At 31.9% G+C, this 21,835-nt stretch overlaps 2 protein-coding genes and 1 long non-coding RNA gene across 4 annotated transcripts; all 3 read left to right on the top strand.

The window, feature by feature from the left end:
• Nucleotides 1–245: 245 nt before the first annotated feature.
• On the top strand, nt 246–3,538 carry LOC134259602 (uncharacterized). Of its 2 annotated transcripts, none has more exons than XM_062742203.1 (6): nt 246–339; nt 1,592–1,698; nt 1,880–2,087; nt 2,836–2,943; nt 3,133–3,226; nt 3,343–3,538. In XM_062742203.1, exons 2-6 carry the CDS (start codon nt 1,615–1,617, stop codon nt 3,491–3,493), a joined length of 645 nt encoding a protein of 214 aa, XP_062598187.1. In that variant the 5' UTR covers nt 246–339; nt 1,592–1,614; the 3' UTR covers nt 3,494–3,538. The 2 variants fall into 2 exon arrangements, with proteins under 2 accessions (XP_062598187.1, XP_062598186.1); XM_062742202.1 differs by having other exon boundaries at nt 246–526.
• Nucleotides 3,539–11,729: 8,191 nt separating this feature from the next.
• On the top strand, nt 11,730–15,531 carry LOC134259600 (uncharacterized). The gene is made up of 3 exons (XR_009990386.1): nt 11,730–11,814; nt 15,006–15,178; nt 15,301–15,531. It is a non-coding gene; the product is annotated as an uncharacterized LOC134259600 (long non-coding RNA).
• A 4,367-nt stretch (nt 15,532–19,898) lies between these two features.
• Nucleotides 19,899–20,699, top strand: LOC134259604 (RNA-binding protein RO60-like). Its single transcript, XM_062742205.1, has one exon. The coding sequence runs from the start codon at nt 19,899–19,901 to the stop codon at nt 20,697–20,699; it is 801 nt and encodes a 266-aa protein (XP_062598189.1).
• Nucleotides 20,700–21,835: the final 1,136 nt, after the last annotated feature.

Here is a 21,835-nt window from a genome sequence, read left to right as displayed (position 1 = left end):
GAAATGTAATGGCCATTATCATTTTTTCACTGTTACTGTTACTTTGTGTCTGATTTTGTGGAATTTATAAACAAATGTCATCAGATATTGTCAAATAATCACCACAAAATAAACTTGGGGGATATAATTGAGTTTTATTTAGTCAACTTCAAAGGAATTATATTTTAAAAATTGTTTGGATAATGTAACTTTTTGGAGACTGCATCCTCCGCATTTTACACCAAGCCTGTGAGAACAGAAAGGAACGACAACACTGGGTACAGAATGAGAGCAGGACAGAAACGGATTGAATTCACAGAATAGGATTGTGTATTCACGAAAGGATAGGATAGGAGCACTGTAAAAACATATTTTCAGTTATATTTTTTTAACTATTTGCCTCAGAGTTGCTCATGTACATTTGCGACTTCTGCTTTCGGTTTGCAATGGTTTTCCCAGATAGAACGTTTCAATACATTTGGACGTGTATTTGATTTGGGTATGCAAGGCAATTAATAATCTTATCAAAAGAATTCGGGCAAAACAAGTAAGACTACAATCCTCTTGAATCTAAATATGAAAGCATTTATTTTCTACTTCAAAATGTTTATTGGTTACATTGTTTTGACTGTTGCTATTTGCTATGAAAACTTTTTTTTTATTTTACAAAAGAATGTTATGTTTTGATTTTATATCGTCAGTTTAATGAATTTGAAATACTGGCAATAAATGCTTCAATTTTCTAATGCTTGTTGCAAAAGCCCTAGTCCTAAGAGTGATCAGATTAAAAGTAAAACGCAATACATAGATCTGAGCGAATTTGATGTATGCTGTATAGAAGAAGCATTTTACCACAAACATAAAGCTCTACTCAACATGCAACTAATGTTTTCATTGTTAAAATAAAGCACCCAATCAGTTAGAAATATGATAATAAAGTCTTACCGGAAGTTTTATGTGATTATAATTTGATTATTCTATTTTATACCAAATAACAAATTTAGATATCCTCATAACTGAAATAGCAATTCATGTTTAAGCATTATATACAGGTTGTGCACTTGCATATAAAGAAACTTTAACTTGCTAGATTGGTATTCATTATAAAAAGTAACGATTATATCTATCCATTTTATCCAATGCTTGCAGAAGTTAATCGATATTTACTAGATTCAAATTATTATCAGATAATCCTTGTAAAATAAATTAACTTTCAAATACATTGTATGATCAAATAAATAATGTTATATTGAAAAATACTTTAAGATTGAAATATTTGTAAAGTATAGAATCTTACGTATGTCGCAGTTAAAGACTTGATGGATTATATGTTGCAAAATGTTTGCTTTTAAATTAGATTACTACTCATTGGTGATAAAAATAAATATCAGAGAGCAAAGACAGTTAAGCAGTATACATGTATAACGTAATGAAGCAAGATGTGAAAGAAATTTAATTGAGAATAAGTAACTATATAAATTTATAGATTAAAATTATGAGGAATGTACATTTGTTATTAATAAACATTATTTGATCTTATCAAGATTTATAATGTAAATGAGGATGAATGACAAGTTTCAAATTTTACTGTAAGTTGTGATTGCAATTTCAGAGATATTTGCAACTACGGTAATCATGGATTACTTCCCAATATTGAGAGCAAAGATCATCAGTCTTCTTATCCACGTATCTCTCCTGAACATCTCAACATCAGGAGAGGTAACTTCGTATAGAAAAAAAAACTATATGCAAAAAAAAAAGATGAAACTCAAAGTAATCATAATGCATTTCCTATATTTAATCCTCTTTCTTTCTCTCTTCCAATGAAAATTTCATTCGGGTTCTTGAAAATTTGTGTATTAAATTCTGTGTATCATATCTTTTTCTTTTTGCAAAACAGAGAAGTTGCCCTGCGTCATTGAACACAGTTAAAACAGTAAACCATTGTCCAGCTAATCAGGATGCCTGGCTTCAAAGAGAAAGGATGTTCAATTGTTTCTCACACAAACAGAACTGTACCAATCCTGAATTGTTCGTGTATCATTGCATACCCAATGCATGGCAAAATGGATCTGTTGAAGTGTGTGCAATTAGAACTACAATTATAGGTAAACAGAAGTACAATAAACATGAATTGTCGAAAGTCAATCACTCCTCCGGCATCATTTGAATTGTTTTTAGAAATACATGTATTACATTTCTTTAACAGACTGTTAATAACATTAAATCCTGTCTGATATATGATTGAAAACAGAAGTACACTAAAAGCATATATTATAAAAAAAAGATATATACCGTAGACAAAAGGTACAAATATCAAATGATGGATATTTCTTAGATATATATATATTTTATTTTGTAATGTAAGTGTTGTACGAGTTATCATATCAAGGTCTTGACAATTGTCTTTGTAAATCATAACATTTATTGGATGCATCTCCTTCCTTTTTTTATCGTAGTTACATTCTTAATTACAAATGTTGTATTTTGAATAAATGTTTGTTCTTTGTATTTTGTTTAACGACCCTCCCGACAATTTTTCACTCACATGGAGGCGCTACCATTGGCCGGTTGAGAGTAATTAAGCAATTAAGCATTGAACGACTTTTTGTACCGCTATCTACTGCGACACGGGACCTCAGTTTATAAGGTCTCATCCGAAGGACTGATCTCCACGTTCTACAATGAGGTTCAAACTGCGACATAAGGATCAACTTTTTACTTCGTGACACTAGAGCAAATGCTATAAATATTGCCCCTCATAGGCTACTCTTGAATAATTGAACAAAATGAATGAAAATAAAACACACAAAAAAAAATCTATTTGATTTTTTTTTATTTTACAACATAATTTAGGCTGGAAATGCCCTGAATTCAACTTTGGAGGAAAAATGGTACAGGAGCACAACAAAGGAAATTGTCGGTCATGTCCATTTAAGTACAACTCCACTGACCTTTTCAAATGTAAGTTATCAGTTGTGAAGACGTCTTCGTTGCTTTCTATGTCCCCTTGAGTACTGGGCAAATTGCTTTCTGAAACTAAGAAGTATTAAGATGCATTTATCTCTACAAAAATGATTTCTTTACACGTAGATCTTATGCGAACAAAACCAAAAACGTATTTTCAAATATTAATTCCAGAATTAATTCCAGATAGAGAATGTTTCGAATTGAAGAAAGGCAGTTCCTATCAAACTGGGTATATCAAAACCCTTTCCAGCAAATCTACTTCAAAGACTCTTGCAAGGTATGATGATCTTACAGGACTTTCCAATAGCCATTTTGATAATCCATAGCATGTGAACTTTATGTTCCAATAAATTAGCGTATTATTTATGTGCATTTATCTATAACATATTTCAGCACTGAAGGTTGCTCAGGATTCGGATGTCCTGCAATTACTTTAGGTTTTGCACTAGGAACTACAGTAGCCGTTATACTATTTATTGTAGCAGTTTTAGGGTTTGTTATTTATAAGAAACAAAGGAACAAAGAAGAAAAGATAAAGTTCTAGTAACAAGGAAAGGCATCCACACAAAGAGATTGATTCCAAAGGTACGTTCAGTGCCAAATATGTTTTGATTTCATATTAAGAATCTACAATATTATGTAAAGTTGATTCTTTCAAAATGATAAATTTCATAAGAGTATTTCTACCTCTTTCAATTCTAGCTTTTCGTAGAATTTATGTAAACGAACTTTTTCACATTTTTTTTTCATTTGAACGTTTATTTTAATTTACTATTGGAATACAATGTAGATGATACAATTTTCTCAAGTAATGTGATGCGTTCTCTATATATGTAAAAAAAAAAATACATGTACGATTTATATTTGTACTTTATCGTTTTTCTTGGACTTTTTATTAAGAGACGGATGTGTCTCTAAATAAACGTGGCCAAATGGCATTTATCTAAGAAACACTGCGTTCTTTTTCATCGCAATTTAAGGCCTCAATTCAGTATATTTGCCATATCCATCATTTAATCAATCAAGAAAAGAAATGTATCCCCTTCTCGTAACAACAGATAAATACAAAGAAAATCTAATATCATATTTGTATCACTTATGCAAAAAGCTTTTTGAACTGTCAATTCCGCTTTTATGTTATAGAAGTCGTTTTCCATCCTTAAGTTTTTTTATGTTTCGTCCCTACCAATAAATTTATTAAATCAGTTCCAGTCAAGCTTGTTTTATAAAATTCCTTTTTGTAAAAGGGTGCAAAACACAGTTTTATGTATGACGTTATCAGGACGTTACTTGGTGAGGGACAAGCAAAACTGGCCCCTATAAAAAAATGGAGGCTTGTTACATAGACTTCTGCATATCAATGGAAAGATAAATTGGAAATAGTCACTGTCCTAAATCAGAAGATTGCCTCAAAAATATGCACGGTGTCACCCTAACTAGATACTCATTAGGTTTTTGACACATGTATAATTATACAGAAGATACACTGTACATATTCTCATTTGCGATCAATTAAATTGAAGGTCATGACCTTGCGAAGCTTCAATTTTTGACATGACGTCACACTTTGATGTCACAATGCAGTTGCGTCATAATGTAAAATAACAACTTTAGCCCCTGAATCCTTATCATATGTATAAATTCTATGGAACATGTATCTAATAGGCATTATGCCTTCCACAGTGTCAACCTGAGATTATATTGTATGGTTTACTACATAAATTACAACAAATAAAGCAATTTTCTATGAACTTACAGGCAAATAAATGTGGAAAATGTCATCAAATGCTACTCCTTAAGGGTGCAAAACACAGTTTTATGTATGACGTTATCAGGACGTTACTTGGTGAGGGACAAGCAAAACTGGCCCCTATAAAAAAAATGGAGGCTTGTTACATACGAGGGGTGTTCAATAAATAATGTCATTGGGTCTCAGAAAGAAGCAAAGGACGCTTTTCAATGATTTAGTCTTCATGATTTTACTTATTAATCTCTTTTAATTCAAACACATGTCCGTAACATTTTTTATCCAATTTCTGATTGTTTTTAGAACTCATTTTTGGGTATGACCCTTAGTATACTGCAAAATGGCAGATCCAATGATTTCCGAGACTTGTTTTTTTCGTTCTGGAAGGTGTTTTTTTCAACTTTGGAAATAGAAACAAGTCAAAAGGTCAAAGATCTGGCAAATATTGTTTATGTGAAAAAACATTAACTTTCTGTTTATCCCGAAAACCCCTTTACTCTTTAGGGCATGCAGGTTTGAACGCTGTCATGAAGAAATTCAACTAGTGGATTCCTGATTCTGGATCCAATTTCTGATAAACTTTTCGATTTCTTTGCAAAAGAACTGCTTTCTTACGAAAGCGTATTGCTGCCACTTGAAAAAAAAAATATTGTAAGTCGTACGTACGACATAATAAGTCGTACGTACGACATAGTAAGTCGTACGTACGAGATACTAAGTCGTACGAACGAGATACTATGTCGTACGTACGACATACTAAGTCGTACGTACGACATAATAAGTCGTACGTACGACATACTAAGTCGTACGAACGAGATACTATGTCGTACGTACGACATACTAAGTCGTACGTACGACATAATAAGCCGTACGAACGAGATACTAAGTCGTACGTACGACATTATAAGTCGTACGTACGACATAATAAGTCGAACGTACGACATAATAAGTCGTACGTACGACATAAATCGTACGAACGAGATACTATGTCGTACGTACGACATACTAAGTCGTACGTACGACATAATAAGTCGTACGAACGAAATACTAAGTCGTACGAACGAGATACTAAGTCGTACGTACGACATAATAAGTCGTACGTACGACATAATAAGTCGTACGAACGAGATACTATGTCGTACGTACGACATAATAAGTCGTACGTACGACATAATAAGTCATACGTACGAGATACTAAGTCGTACGAACGAGATACTATGTCGTACGTACGACATAATAAGTCGTACGTACGACATAATAAGTCGTACGTACGAGATACTAAGTCGTACGAACGAGATACTATGTCGTACGTACGACATAATAAGTCGTACGAACGAGATACTAAGTCGTACGTACGAGATACTAAGTCGTACGAACGAGATACTAAGTCGTACGTACGAGATACTAAGTCGTACGAACGAGATAACATAAACCCCTTGTAGCCATGTGTTTATGTTACTTATGTACGATATAATATGTAGTTATACGGTTTTCTTAATAATATCATGAATAGCAATCTATGCGAAAGTCACCGGACCGTCGGTTTTTACCGGTAAAATTTAGGTCGGGTCGGTAAAAAATTTCAGTATACAGGACCAAATGTCCGATAGAAAATAAGGCCAAATAAATCTAAATTAGGAGGTAAACATGGTCAAATTCCCCACAAATATCCTTTATTTGACCAATTCAGCAGTAATACCTGATTAATTTTTATGTATTACAACCCTGTCATGATCGTTTTTATTCTAATTCGAATTTCCTCTGTCAAGGATTACATCACTTAGAAATCTTTAGATAGCTCATACGTAGATTTGGTTGGGGAAATATTTAGATAGCTCATACGTAAATTCGGTTAGGATTCGGTTGGAAATTATTTTCAAATGACCATTGAACTTGAGTAACCATAATGAATTGTTTCAGGAAAAATAAATATGCATTGAAAGAGCATATTAAATTTAAGAAAATCTTTGATACAGTGTATGTTGTGTAAGTCAAATATGAAGAAAAAATTGCATGCAGTTGTATAAATAGATACCTTTTACAAAGGAAAATTATAAATATTTAACTTGTGTATTTTACTCTGAATTTATTTAAGGTTAAATTTCACAGTGAGAATTAATCCCATCCCACCCACCCTCTCAATCTCAGTATCATAATGATGTAATGGATTTAAAGTGAAAAAAAAGTCGGTCTGGTAAGAAATTGTTTGGTCTGGTAAAAATTTTATTTTTACCAGACATTTTGTCCTGTAAAAATTTTAAACTTTCGCGTAGACTGGAATAGACGGGCGTGCCAGTAGTTGTGCTTTTGATTACTAAAACGGAACAACCTAAATATCATATACATATGTAACTTCAATCTATTTAACAGTTTAAAAAAAGTCAATTTTACACTTTGACAAAGAAGTCCTATCCAAAGCAGCCCCCCTCCACCCCTCAAAGAATCTGATAATTTGATACGTTTTTATCGAAAGAATATTATAAATTTATTAAGCTTTTCAGGGGGTACCGATGTGGGTGAAAAGTACAAAAATCCCGAAAATGAAAAATATTTCTTTAATTATATATATGGTTTATATTTATGTTTAATGTCCTTTTAATTAGAAAAGCTCGGATGTTTTGAGACTGACATTCAACATTTTTACTGTGGCCTGGTTCGAATCACCTGGTGGCACACGTTTACTTCTATAAAAACAGACTTGTATATTTCACTTCATTTTCCTCTATAAATGATTTATTTTTCTTTAGAGATAAACGATATTTATGAGAATGTAGACCAGAAATATTATTCTCTAAAAATTATCCCACAGTGTAAGCATTCATTGTTTGAGGACAAGAATTATTCATTCTTCCTCACGATGAAGGAGTCACACACAAACGCCCCCCCCCCCCCCCAAAAAAAAAGAAAAAAACACAAAACATGAATGACATGCGGTTGATCCACCCCACCCCTAAAAAACAACAACAACAACAAAAAAACAACAAACAAACAAAAACAATAAATGCGTGAATAATCTAATACATTTAATCTCGGAAAAGTTTCCAAACGAATAAATTAAAATGAAATCGCAGAAGTAGTAAATGATCATGATGTGAAGGACAGAATATCTTCTAGATTTGATTTTAAGAAGATTATTTATCTATTAAGCGAAGATAACATTTTTCTAACAGGTTTAACGTATATGATCAGCTTGAAGACCCGGGGCCGTAACAGAAAGCATGCTATTTAGATTTTAAATGACTTTAAGCAAAGTTGCCACCCTAAAATTAATATAATTATACATTGTATACATGAAATGTTTCTTTATCAAATAAATAAGCCGTAAACTATAATATGATCAGAAAAAAATTGATTTATTTCAGCTGTTAAATTTGATCATTTTCATATGGAGCTCTTCTTCTAAAGGAGAGCAATATTGTCTAAAATGGCCACGACCCCCCCCCCCCCTCGCCCTCTTAAGCAGGGTTGCGCATACAAAGTGCTCACCCAGAAAAATAAAGAAATTAAGATTTCTTGCAGTGACATAGCATCGTTTTTGAAAGGGGAAAGGGGGCAGCCAGATAAAAAAAACTTACCTGAAAAAGTTGACAAGTAAAAAATTGCCCTAACAAGAAAACATTATTTTGGGGAGGGGGGGGGGTCTTTTTAAAGTTCCAACTTCTTTCAGTACAATTTTCCCGCATATAATACTACATGTACATTACCCTTATTTCACTTTACTGTATCACAAAGTGGGGGAAGGGGCAACCGGCCTTTCAGTGCAAATTTTAAACAATAATATTGCCACGTGCCTGTTTTAGGAATATGCATATATATACATTGTGTCCTAATTATCTACAATTTTTCATGAAATTTTATGCAGCTGTTTAAGAATAATTATGCTTATAAAAAAAGAAAGAAATAAAAAAAAAAGGACTGACGGACTAACTGACGTGCCAAAGACATTATACCACTCGCAACTTGTTATAAAAGTAATTTATAATTTCTCTCTACATTTAAACACTCTTTCAGACTTTCTAGACTATATCCTAAATAGCCATTTACTCTTGATCATACCATTTTAAACCCGAAATTAATAAGGCTTTGAAAATATGCAGGGTCACGGGTAGAATAAATATATCATATTGAATAACATCTTTATCCTTCCTAGTCTATAATTTATGAATTGTAATAAACAGTTTTGCAGATAAATATGAAATAAACAATGTAAAATCCCAAGTTCGAATCGGGCAGAGGTGATAAACTTGCTTGATTTGAATTTTCTGCAATCCAACAGACAATTCAAATCAAGCGAGTTAATCGCCTGTAGAAACGAATATAAAGAGCTAGAAGGTTGATAAAATAAACATATTGGTTAAAAAATGTGTTTAGAATTAGGGATAGACCAATGCTGGAAAGTGTGAAAATTCTTCCCAAAAGTGCGTTCAAATCTTGCGCCGTAGATTGCCTATTATTTGCATTTAATATATGATCAAAGACTAAAATACAAAACCATAAAGCTGCAGCTACGTTCTGAGTATCTCGTACGTACGACATATTATCTCGTTCGTACGACTTAGTATGTCGTACGTACGACTTAGTATCTCGTTCGTCCACTTATTATGTCGTACGTACGACTTATTATGTCGTACGTACGACTTATTATCTCGTACGTACGACTTATTATGTCGTACGTACGACATAGTATCTCGTATGTACGACATAGTATCTCGTATGTACGACATAGTATCTCGTACGTACGACATAGTATCTCGTTCGTACGACTTAGTATCTCGTACGTACGACTTATTATGTCGTACGTACGACTTAGTATCTCGTTTGTACGACTTATTATGTCGTACGTACGACTTACTATGTCGTACGTACGACATAGTATCTCGTTTGTACGACTTAGTATCTCGTACGTACGACTTATTATCTCGTTCGTACGACTTATTATGTCGTACGTACGACTTATTATGTCGTTCGTACGACTTAATATTATGTCGTACGTACGACTTAGTATGTCGTTTGTACGACTTATTATGTCGTTCGTACGACTTATTATGTCGTACGTACGACTTAGTATGTCGTACGTACGACTTAGTATCTCGTTCGTACGACTTATTATGTCGTACGTACGACTTACTATGTCGTACGTACGACTTATTATGTCGTACGTACGACTTACAATATTTTTTTTTCAAGTGGCAGTAATACGCTTCCGTACTTTCTAGACACCTCCAGATATTAAACTGTCTCCCCGAATACGAATTTGAACAACAATACCACTAATATTTAAGAAAATTGCATATAAATCTGTCTTTGTGCTCTTGCAAACCTTTGCTCTTGACAGACCATCGCCGTTTCTATCAAGTACATCTTATGTTTAATTTTGTTTCAATGGTTTTAAGCAATAGATTCATGTTCCAATATCTGTTTGAATATAAAAGAAACGTGGATTACTACAATTACTGATATTTTAAAATAATTGTTAAGACTTTTGTACACGCTGTCGTTTTCACTCATTTTTCAAAATACAGGGTGACCTTAGAGTACCAAGCTTAATTACTGTCAAACGTTTCTTAAAAACAGTGTAAACTACTCCCGATATGATGTCTATCAAATTTGCTATGTGTCTTAAAGTCAATCATACAACATCAAATATTATTTGTTGAAATTTAACATACAGTACGTAAGTTATTATAATTTTTGTTGGCAAGGAGGGTACCCATTTTTGATGCCCATTATATAATTTTTTATCATTGAAATCAACCTGCTTATTTGTCTATAAAACAGGCATCGGTTGCTGTAAATATCACATATTTCAGTGTATATTTCTTTGGGATTTTTAACAAGTTTTACAGCAGCTTTAATGTAGCTTTTATTTTCACTCTAGTTTAATGATTCTTTACCATTCATTTATAATGCAGTGTCTCGAATAGCCCTTGTTTCCCAGCTTCTCACGATAAAACTATGTGATGAAAAGTGGTCACATAAACTGTTAAATTAATTCAATAAAGATTCAATAATGAGAGAAAGTAAAGCTTTATGTCATATGACTACTATGTTGTATGTCATTGAGCTAATGACATTATTTATTGAACGTCCCTCGTAGACTTCTGCATATCAATGGAAAGATAAAATTGTGAATTTTGTAAATATCCAACTATAATACATCCATAAATGACTACTAAGGGGTAGTTGACACCTGAAATATGGGGGATATTGGGTTGTTTATGCAACCATTTTCAGTGCACCTATCCATTTGTAACCCCCCTGCTCAACAAAAACAGAAAAAAATAAGACAAAATAAGTTGTATGCATTTCACAGAACAAGTCCTAAGGTTTTCTTTTAGTGTTCTTTCAGGGTACATTCTCCACCTCTTGAAAGAGCTACATTACCTGCTAATTGACTCATGCAATTCTGCACATGTGAAAACCGGATGTTTGGGGAGTTATTTCCCCCTATGAAAAAGTCTCACAATTTTTTTTTTCTAAAAATGAATGCACATTTTTTTTTTAAATATTAAGATAAGATTCTACTTTATGCGAATAAAAACAAAAAAGATGCAGTTTTCATCTAGACTCCTATAAATAGCAGGAAAATCCCTACCCAGCATGCTTCTCTCTGGGAAAAGCACCCTGGATTTTATACGAAACTGTGTTTAGCTACCAAAGCAATATGGGTTTGTTCGAATGACGAACACTGCCACTTTCAAGAAGAGCTATTTGTATAATCAAGAAAAAAGTAATAAAAAAAAAATAATAAGTACAGGGACCTTTAAAAACCTAGTAATTGAGCCAGATGTTTTCCTTCTTTTGAAATCATGGACACCATGCTGACGCAAGAGGGTATCAATATATCCCTTACCCTTTTTCTTTTGTTATTTACGTATTATTGAAACTCTACATAAATAAAAAAAAGAAAAAAATGTATTTATTTTGTTATTTGTTTACACAATCATGAAAATCAAAACTTGGCTAGTGTGATTTTCATTTAAAAACAGCTGCAGCATTTTTAATAAATTTAGTGACTTAAAATGAAAATTATGAAATAATTTAAGATTTAAATCAAGAATTGAATACTTTCCATGACCCACTCCACGCCGGTTATTTTTCAAAAACAGGACAACAACGTAAGTCTGTATCCACTGAAATAATATGCAGTTTTATGGAAGTTGTTCTCAACTCCCAGGATATAGTTGAATTTAAACTAAGCATATCGACTGCCATTGAAAGGAACATTTCATCTGATATTTCTCGATGTATTTTTTCGTTAATATTTTTTAAATTGATTTGAATATTTAAGAAATAAACAACATTATTTAGTGAACATGGCGTTATGAATAGCAATTGCTCTGCTGGCATATTCCATGATGCGCGCTAGCGCATCATGGAAAATATGCCAGCAGAGCTATTGCTATTCATAACGCCATGTTCACTAAATAATCGTTGTTTATTACTTATATTTGCATTCTTTGATGTTTTCAAGAATATCAGAGGAAATCCTGACTTACATAAGGACGCAGCTTCTTCTGTCTTCAGTAAAGAAAACCATACGGCTTTAAAATCAGTACACCTGATCAATACTCCTTTTCTCTAATAAATCACAATTTATAAAGTATTTCCCTCTCAAACAAAGTTATCTGGATACAAGCAGCGCCGTCATAACATTCTCTTAATTTTTGTTTTGATGCAGTCGTGACGTCATCGATCAACGTTATTGAAATCATCTGACAAAAATAAGTTATTTAACACTATGATAAAAATGAGAATGCGTTTATAATGATTATTACTCCAGTATGCTTTTCTGTTTTTTTTTTTTTGGTATTTTTTCTTATTTTTTTTTTCTTGAAAAAGATATACATCTAGATCTCTTTCTGAATGTTATTACCCAAGTGTGAAGAGTTATTGTTCTTTGTACAAATATGCATGATACGAAAAAATAAAAATATGTAGTTCCATTCAATTTTTAAAAAGTTTTATATTACAATTAAATACATTTACCAAAATTAAATTTTTAAAGATATCAAACAGCAATTTTAAATTGTTCTGAATTCCTTTTTTTCCAAAAAATATTATTAAAAACTTATTTTTAGTGCTTTTATGAAACACTTCATATATATACTTCTCAACACGTTATCCAAGTGTAGTAGAACTTGTTCTACACGAGTGAGATAGAGCAAATTGCACTCATAACAGAAGCAGTTGCGTCTATACACTATTCTCTGACCTTATTTATGGGCGCCGCCATGTTTGGATCACGTGACTTGACGCCATGAAGGTGCTGATAACGTCATAATTCGGTCATACTCAATGCAGTAACTTTTCTCCGTTATTCATCAATCTTTTGGCGTAATACTTATACAAACACGCGTTCATATGAAGTAAAAGTTAAATGATTCATTCTTTAATTTTGTCTTATTTTTTTTCTTCTTTTGTTCGTGTAATTATATGTTTTAAAATAAATAATGATCGATTGATTGTTATTCATTTGTTTTAGCAGAGTTGGTTATTTCATCCGTATTTCTGCGGTTTAATAAATATTAAGCTGGATTTTCTTTAAATTGAAATAAATTTTACATGTAGCAAGATTAAAAGGTAAAAACTTATATAAGAATATTATATCTTACACAGTTTGAGGGGGGAGACGGGGATAGTCTCGATTAATTAAAATTATTACAGGTGCGTAGTAAAGCCATTTTGGAAAATAAATATGAGCATACAAATACGAAAAAATGTACGACTGGAACTTTTTGTAATTCCTGTTTTCATTTCTGCGATGATTATTTTTCTAGTTCAAGTTATAAGCTGTACGTGTTAAATTATTCATTATCCGTGGGTCCTCGTGGGATATTGGCAAATGATTATCTAGGATGTTTTTAGAGAGGGGCGATCGAGTTGACTTACCCCTTCTCGTTTTTTTCACATTTACGAAAACTTCTGCGTGCCATGGGCGTTAAACAAAATTTATAAATGACGACACAATCTATTCAAGGCCCAACACATCTACATCTGTCATTGTGAATATTTTTGACTAAATTTCTTAGGGATGTGCATGGTTTCAATATTATTACAGGTTAATCAAGCGGGTCATTGATTTATTTAAAGAATCACGCTCCCCTGCCTTGATTTCCTCATCTATTTCCGGTTAAATTCCTCCCGACGCCTAATTTATACCGGTATAACGATAAATCCAGAACTAATTTTTACTCCAATTTTATCCGTTTTTCTTTCTTTTTCAGTGCAGTTTAATTTTATATACAGCTTCATGTGTACAGGACTTTGTGTGAAACGCGGTTGAAGTATTAAGTTACTTATACATGTGTATATCTCAGCATGCAAGTCAGTTTAATGCTCACGCAACGCTTAACTTTCCATTTTTTAAAGTTTTTTTCTTTCCTAAATGATTTCACACAACCAATCATTTCATAAAAACGATAATCGTGTTTAATATTACAGCACACTCTAAAGTAAAATGAGGATTTTGTATAAATTTTTCCTACTCAAATGTTATAAATGTTATACATGAAACTAAGTCATGTTAAAAAAAAAGGGGGGGGGGGGGCGTAAAATGATTTTCTCGGCAAGCGGGCTGTTACTATACATGATTGTATTATAGGCCAATGGGGATTGTAATTGAAATCAGAAAAAGAACAATAGAAAGTATCTATTTTTTAAGAATATTATAGAGTATTAAATAAATTAATATCCGTAAGGTAAAATTGGATAAATAACACGACGGTCGTCTAGATTTTCTCGACTGACATATTTTTTAATAAAAAATGGTAAACACAAAATTATTATTTTTTAATTTTGTCTCAATTTATTTGTTATTGATAATTGTTTTTAATTAGTAAACCAGCACATGGTGTATAAAATTATATACTAAACTTCAAATAAAAAGGTTTCGGATACCTTCGGGCGGTTAACCAATAAAATGAAATTGAAAACTTGATTAAAAAAAACACATATGAATATCGTGTCGTTAAATTTATTTATTATAATAACATACTTTTCCAGTCGTATCTCAGCATGTCCGACTTTGGAAAACAAAGAAAACAATGTATTTGTCACCCATTTATTCGTAGTGCTTACTGTCACTCTTATCACATTATCAGCACCGTAATGGCGGCCGACGACAACGCCGCCGTGTGAAAAAGCGCGATAACTCTGTAAAACTTGTGAAAAAGAATCGTGTATAGTCCTATGATCGCAGTTGCCGGCTGCATGTTCATAGTGGGAGAGAGCAGTGGATATGCAAATATAAAGCTTTAACAAAAACAAAAATTTCCTCCATTTGAAAAAAATTCTTCTGCAAAATTAGATACTCCATACATTCCAAGTACCCACGATAAGAGATTTACTCCTAAAGAACCTGAAGAAGAAAAACCTGCATTCCTTGAATATACAAGCAAAAGTATCAGCTGCTCTCCTTTTCTGGGTTCTCACCACAGAAAATAGTTGAAAACTTAGCAATTGCCGGCTTTTTCTATGCAGGTAGTTGTTCTTCTTAGGCATTATCATATGGGCACCTAAAATTGAACATGCTTATTTGTTTTTATCAAGTAAAGTTTTTTATAAGAAATAAAAGTAGAACATTTTTTCTTTTATTTTCATAGATTATGATTCCACAACAATTTGTTTTCAATGTGGTTGTGAGAAGGATGATTGGAAGTTGGGAGATGATGCCATTTTTGAACATAAAGGGCTAAACAGCACATGCCCTTTTTTAAGAGACACAGAAAATGCAAGGGGCAACCCAAATTTAGTGTAACTAAAGAAACATGATAAATTAACATTCTCAACCAGGAAAATAGTCTACATAAAGAACCTTTAGTAGGGGAAAATTTGATAAATTTGATAGTTCATATCAGATATTAATATATTCATTTTTTTTTTATTTTATGCCACATAATCTTGTAAATCTTGAATTTAATTTTTTATAATGTACAAAAACATGTTTTTTATACTATTTTATCAGAGTAACAAACTGAATGTGTACACTTTAAGGTCTTTCCACCATCACAATGGTTCAAATTACAAAAACTGCTTTCATTTTCATTAATATAGAAGAAATGAATATCTCGCCATATTATTTAAAATGATAGAATAATGATGATAAAATAAACAGAAGTACATGTCAGCATAAAAAAGTCGTATATTCTTGTGATCAGTATTATAAAAATAATGTAAAAAAAAAATGGTTCAAATGCAAAATTTTGACGCTGAAAAATCCGAAATACTTCCTACTTATAGGAGACTATCAGGGAAGCTATTTCTTGACCTTAACGAGATCAACTAGTTAAGTTTTCGAAGAATACTCTGTTTTGATCATGTATTGTTTTTACGTGATCACCGTAAATATGTCATTCGATAAATCAGTCTTGATAGAAGAGATAACAAAGGTTTCATTACATATAAAAAATATAAAGAATTATTTTATATTAAGCGAAGTCATCTTTCTGCAGATCTGCAGGACGTTTTGTCTATCAGTCGTGTAAATTTTTATCAGCTTTTTATTTAACTGCAAATAAATCTTGTTCAGAAAATGATCTCTAAGCAATAGTATGAGACATTTTCAACACGCAATATTTTCCTTTGTATGATGGTATTAGGGCACAGGAGATGGGCAGTGAGAATTATTTATACTTTTTTTTCATTATGTAGTCATGAAGTCAAATATAATCAGGATCAATTGCCATTTATGTTTGTGTATGTTTTATCCCCATTTATATGGGAATTTTTTTTCTTTCAAAAACCGTTATAGCATGAAACGGGTATGATATTGAAGAAAAGGGTCAGTATAGAGATATTGAGAGAGAGAGAGAGAGAGAGAGAGAGAGAGAGAGAGAGAGAGAGAGAGAGAGAGAGAGAGAGAGAGAGAGACGGACAGATATACCGATTATTTTGCGGAAATGTAGATTTTATTTGACTACTTACATATCTTTTTTATATGATCTGTAAATGATAAATGTTTGTTTGTTTAAAAAAAGTATATAGTCATTAGTTTGTATACATTTAGGGGGAAAAACATTCCAAATTACTCATTTTTAGCACAATTAAGGGTATATGTTAATGGTTGATAAATACCCAAGGTATTGAGACAAAAATGAACTAATCCCAATAAACAATTTTGAAGAAATATTTTGAAATAACAAAAATCTGAAATTTAACAACATGTACTATTTACAAATATTTATCAGCTTAAATAATGATTAATTATTAGAATTGTTGTGTGCATTCTCAGACTTATACCGTATAAGTAGAATTTTTAGCGAGGATTTAATTTTGGCATTATTAGCGAGGGTGCTGACATCGCTAAAATTGGTTATCGCTGAAAATTAATTGCGTATTATTTCTAATAGCCTCTTTTTTAGCATTTTAGAATCGCTAAAATTACTTCTCGTTAAAATTAAAATACCAGAATTTAGGTAAAAATCGCTAAATTTGCGTCTAACTAAAATTTCAACTTATACGGTATAACACGGAGGTTATAAAAACCCGGCAATTGATGACATAACGCTTAGATACATAGATCGAGCTTTAAATTCATATCCTTTATAAAGTAAGCAAAAATTATAATCATATTAATATTACATGTAGTACATTATCGATGTTTATTTAAAACTGTTGTAATTTTGTAGTTTCTTATTTTCTGTCTTTCTTTTTTCTTTTTTTTTTTTTTACTTTTTAAGCAACATATACAAAAAAAAACTTCAAGTAATAACTAACTTTCTGCAATGATTCGATATTTAGTTTTTTATTATTTCCATTGGGTCGTCAGGTACTTTAAGAATAGCCAATATGGGAATAAATCCATAAGGAATAAAAATAATGATTTACTGGTTTATTTTTTGGGTGAATCGAGTTTTTTTTCAATTTTTCAAAAATCAAACATTACAAGTTAAATATTTTCATTTTGGGAGTGGTATTACCAGTTAATTTTAGATGTATTCCATTTCAAACTTTAAACAACATTTAAAACGTGAAAAAAAACATCTAGGTAGTGTGGGTAAATGTAAATATTGACTTTTAGTAATTCGGAATTAAAAATTGTTTACTACAATGGCTTTGGCACGTGGACACATTGACCGAAATTAAGAAAATGTGTTTCATATGTCACTAGATATATGATTATCTCATCCTTCTTCTTTATATACTTGTCGATTTCTTGACCCTTGACTGTAATTGTTGTTTGTATATATATATAAATGTACCAGTGATCTGGTTTTGAGCAAATAAAGAATTGAAATAAAAAAGGCGCTAAATTGGAGGTGTAATTATCCCTGTATACAGTATAAACATCAGTTTGATTTAATTGATATTTTTTTAAATTTCCATTTAAGTGTTAACATCTTCGTGCTTAAGTTTACAACGAATTCCATATGGTTTAACACCTTCTTTTTTTAAAAGTTAATTTTCATTTTCTGGAAAAGAAACATGAATGAAAACTTTAGTAAGAAAATGTTTTAATTTATCTACCCTCAGACAATTATATGCTTAGGTTACATTAGTGTTAAGTTAATTTTCTATTCATTTCCTTATTTTACTTGGAAAATTTTCGTATTTTACTTGGAACAAAAGTGAAGGAAAATCACATGTAATACCGGTATTCAATAATTGCTATAACATGTATTACCGGCATATTGTTTATAATCTATGCTGCTTATAGTGTTTACGCGTATGTCATTTATATCAATGTTTTCAAGTTAAGAGAAAACAAGCATACATGTAGCCTGTTTCCTGATCCCTTTTCCAATGTTGTGTGAAACTCTATTTCAACGCAATTTGATATTGTTTAATAAGATATTTAATCAATGCTTTAAAAAGCCGGTATGATTAAAGTTATTCTTTTGTTAAAATTTGTTTCATGTGAAAATTACTGGTTACCATTCTGTGACAGTCACTGTTTTTTGTTTTCAACAGTTGGTTTTACTTTTTACCGAGAAAACTATTTACTGTCATATTAGATTTTCCTTTAAATATTGCTTTTCAGCACATGTACTAAAGAAATATTAATTGCGTCTGTCCTTATCTCGCTTCTCTTATCAAAATTGAGTGCATGTTATACTTAATTTGTCATTACTGTAAAAAAAATGATGGATATAAGTTAAGATACTTAAGATTACTTAAGATAAAATATGTTTCTCGTTCTGGGTTGGGATATCTTTAGCATATATTGATATTTACGGCATATCTTATCGCCATTTTCTATTATTATATTGATGTAATAGGGTTTTTCTATTGGTATTTGTTGAACATGATTATATATATATGTTAAAATAATGCAATACTCTGAACTTTTGTGTAAATAAAATATGGCATTTCAACAAGCCTATGTGATACAAAATACAAAAACCTGTACATATATCGTATAAAATATATTAAACATGTCCAGAAATTCTTGAATGTTAATTATTATTTGACACATGTAGTTATGGTAGTTAACGTGTTGTATTCAACTGAATCTTTATCAACTTTAAAAATTAAACGTATTTCTATACATTTTGTACATTTCCTAATAAAATATTTTTCTGTTGATACCTTTATCCATTTATTTGCAATGCTTTTCCAGTTTAACGAAGAAAAGTGACCCCGTAAAATATTTATCGGAATCACTTTTCTACCTAGAAATATTACTTCCTAGCCGTTCTATATTATGTTTCAATGTATGTATGTAACAAGAAAACGGCCCACATTTTTGCAGAAATTATGGTTTCGTTTTTATTGTCTAATGGTTGGGGCAGAGCACATCGGAAAGCAATCTGTGACTGGTATCATAATTATGGAACTTCAGAAACCAAGTTAAAACGTTTGGCACTTCACATAACAAAATATCCCCAAAGACATGGATGGCGACACAAAGCTGTTATGCGCCTAGCACATCTCAAAGTCAAGGATGAGGAAGATCCAGACTTGAAGTATCTCGTTATTCTTGCAATGAAAGGAAGAGAATATGCAGATTCTATCCCGTTTATGAAGAATGAAAGAAAACGGGATTCTGATCAGACGTCAACTGTGAAAAAAAGTATGCGATCTACTTTCTTCGATAGAGACCGCCAAACGTACAAAGGATGTCGCTCAAGTAAAGAGGCTTATCTTGGAACATAGATTAGTAAGGGAACAGATTCAAACCTGCTTTTTAAACGATAGAGAAGTTTGGTTAGCTCTTGCGAGACACATGCCAATTCTTGCATTGATTCGAAATTAAGGGAAAATGTCTAAGCTGAAAATCTTTGAAAAAGGCGCGTCAGAGGTGAGGTCATCCTTTGAAGAATACTTAGCACTTGACAAACTGATGAACAAGGAACTAATAACAAAAGAAAATGTACATCCATTCACCTACATACTAGCAATCAATCAGTATAAAAAAGGTGAAAACAGATCAAAATCACTGCAATGGCCAGTAAACGTACAGATTTGCTCTGCACTGAAAGAGGGATTGTGTTTATGTTTCGATAATATCAAACCTACAAAGAAAAGATTTTTGGTGGCATTGGACATTGGTAGATCGATAGAAAAAAGTGTTACCGTTGTGGGATCTCCAGCTTTACAAATACTGGACGTTGCAGCATTTATGCTGTCACTGACAATAAGAACAGAAGAAAATTACCATGCAATAGTTTTCTCGAACAACAGAGCAGCAGCTTTGCCCATCAGACCCGATGATGATATCGATGTGGTAGCTGATAAAATAAGGGAATTCAGAGGTCCAACGAGTGACGTTATTGCTGATGCTTCTCTGCCCTTCAAGTACGCAATTAAAAATAAAAAGAAATGTAATGTTTTCATCATTTACACAGATTCTTTTGGTACTTTAGGAACTCCACATCCGGCACAAACATTTCAATTCTATCGACAATCATCAAACAGTCCTGATGCCAAATTGATTGTCTGTAATTTGGCCTGTTCTCATGTATCTATCGGAGACATAGAAGATCAACACACTTTAACAGTGTGTGGATTTGATTCTTATGTTCCACATATCATATCTTATTTTGTTAGCAATGTATTTTAATTTCTCAGAGTGCTTTTAAAAACTCCCAATACATCATGCGCGTGATGAAGATTTTCGACAAAATCGATTTTTAACATAGAGTGTGAATTGACAAAATATAGCAATGAATTACAAAGTCACGTTTGATGTTAAAACAAACGATTTTTTATGGATAAAAATGCATAAGATACTTGTTTTTGACAAGATTGTTATTGCCATGCCTAGGCCACGAATAAGCTATTCATCCAAAAGAATTATTTCGAGTTAAAAATTTTTACCACATTGACAGATCAAAATTTATTCGTCTTTTGAAACATTGATCGATTATAAAAAGAATACACTGTCTACAGGTTACATTTACAAAAAGTACCAGGATAAAATATTGTTGAAAGTATCAAAATATGAATGTAATTTATTACTTGTGTACTTTTACAAGTGTATACAGGATGAAATGAATGCTGAATGGCCACTGAATGGTCACTGAAAGGTCACTGAAAAGACCCTTTCCGTGATCATTCAGTTACCATTCAGTCGACTGAATGGCACATACATTTCAGTGACCTTTCCGTGATCATTCAGTTGGATCTTTTTATTGAATAATCGGCTTTTTTTTACATAAAAAATTTATTTCACTTTTTCCTGGTATAATAGCATTAAATGTATCTAATTCCGAATAAAAAAAATGGGAAAAAAAATAATACAAGAAAAAAAAATTGCTCCCATGCCAAGAATCGAACCGTGGTCTCCTGCTTTGGTGTCCGCGATCTTATCGATTACGCTACGACATATTGTTGAGAACTGAAGATTTAAAATCATTTAATTTTTAGAAATCGATAGAACAATCAGTTCACCTGTTGTATCGAGGAGCTGCGATGTGTATATATCTTGTATATCTTTTGTATATTCTATGTTAGTTGCGCGGATTTTGGGGACAGACTAATTAATTACACATCTCCTATCGGGATGATGACAATTATCAGAGACGGGCACCTTTTCCTGGGTCAAAGATTTAAGATCGTTGTAAATTCTCTATCTAGAAACTTACTAGAATGATTTTATTAAATCAATACCATTTAGAAAGGTAAAATCTACTATATTTTTTTCTACAAGAGACATGTTTAAACGATTTATTTATTCTTGTAATTATACCCCACGCA

This window comes from Saccostrea cucullata, unplaced genomic scaffold (assembly GCF_032062105.1).
Source record: "Saccostrea cucullata isolate Sc308-1 unplaced genomic scaffold, CSIRO_AGI_Scuc_v1 ctg3425, whole genome shotgun sequence".
Taxonomy (NCBI): domain Eukaryota; kingdom Metazoa; phylum Mollusca; class Bivalvia; order Ostreida; family Ostreidae; genus Saccostrea; species Saccostrea cuccullata.
This window is presented reverse-complemented; position numbering and strand designations above follow the sequence as displayed.

Excerpts from the sequence above, each read along its gene's own strand:
- LOC134259602 (XM_062742203.1), top strand. The coding sequence starts at position 1,615 with ATGGATTACTTCCCAATATTGAGAGCAAAGATCATCAGTCTTCTTATC. Across the intron at positions 2,944-3,132 it reads CTCCACTGACCTTTTCAAAT|ATAGAGAATGTTTCGAATTG; the intron begins GTAAGTTATCAG and ends AATTAATTCCAG. Across the intron at positions 3,227-3,342 it reads ACTTCAAAGACTCTTGCAAG|CACTGAAGGTTGCTCAGGAT; the intron begins GTATGATGATCT and ends AACATATTTCAG.
- LOC134259604 (XM_062742205.1), top strand. The coding sequence starts at position 19,899 with ATGTCTAAGCTGAAAATCTTTGAAAAAGGCGCGTCAGAGGTGAGGTCA.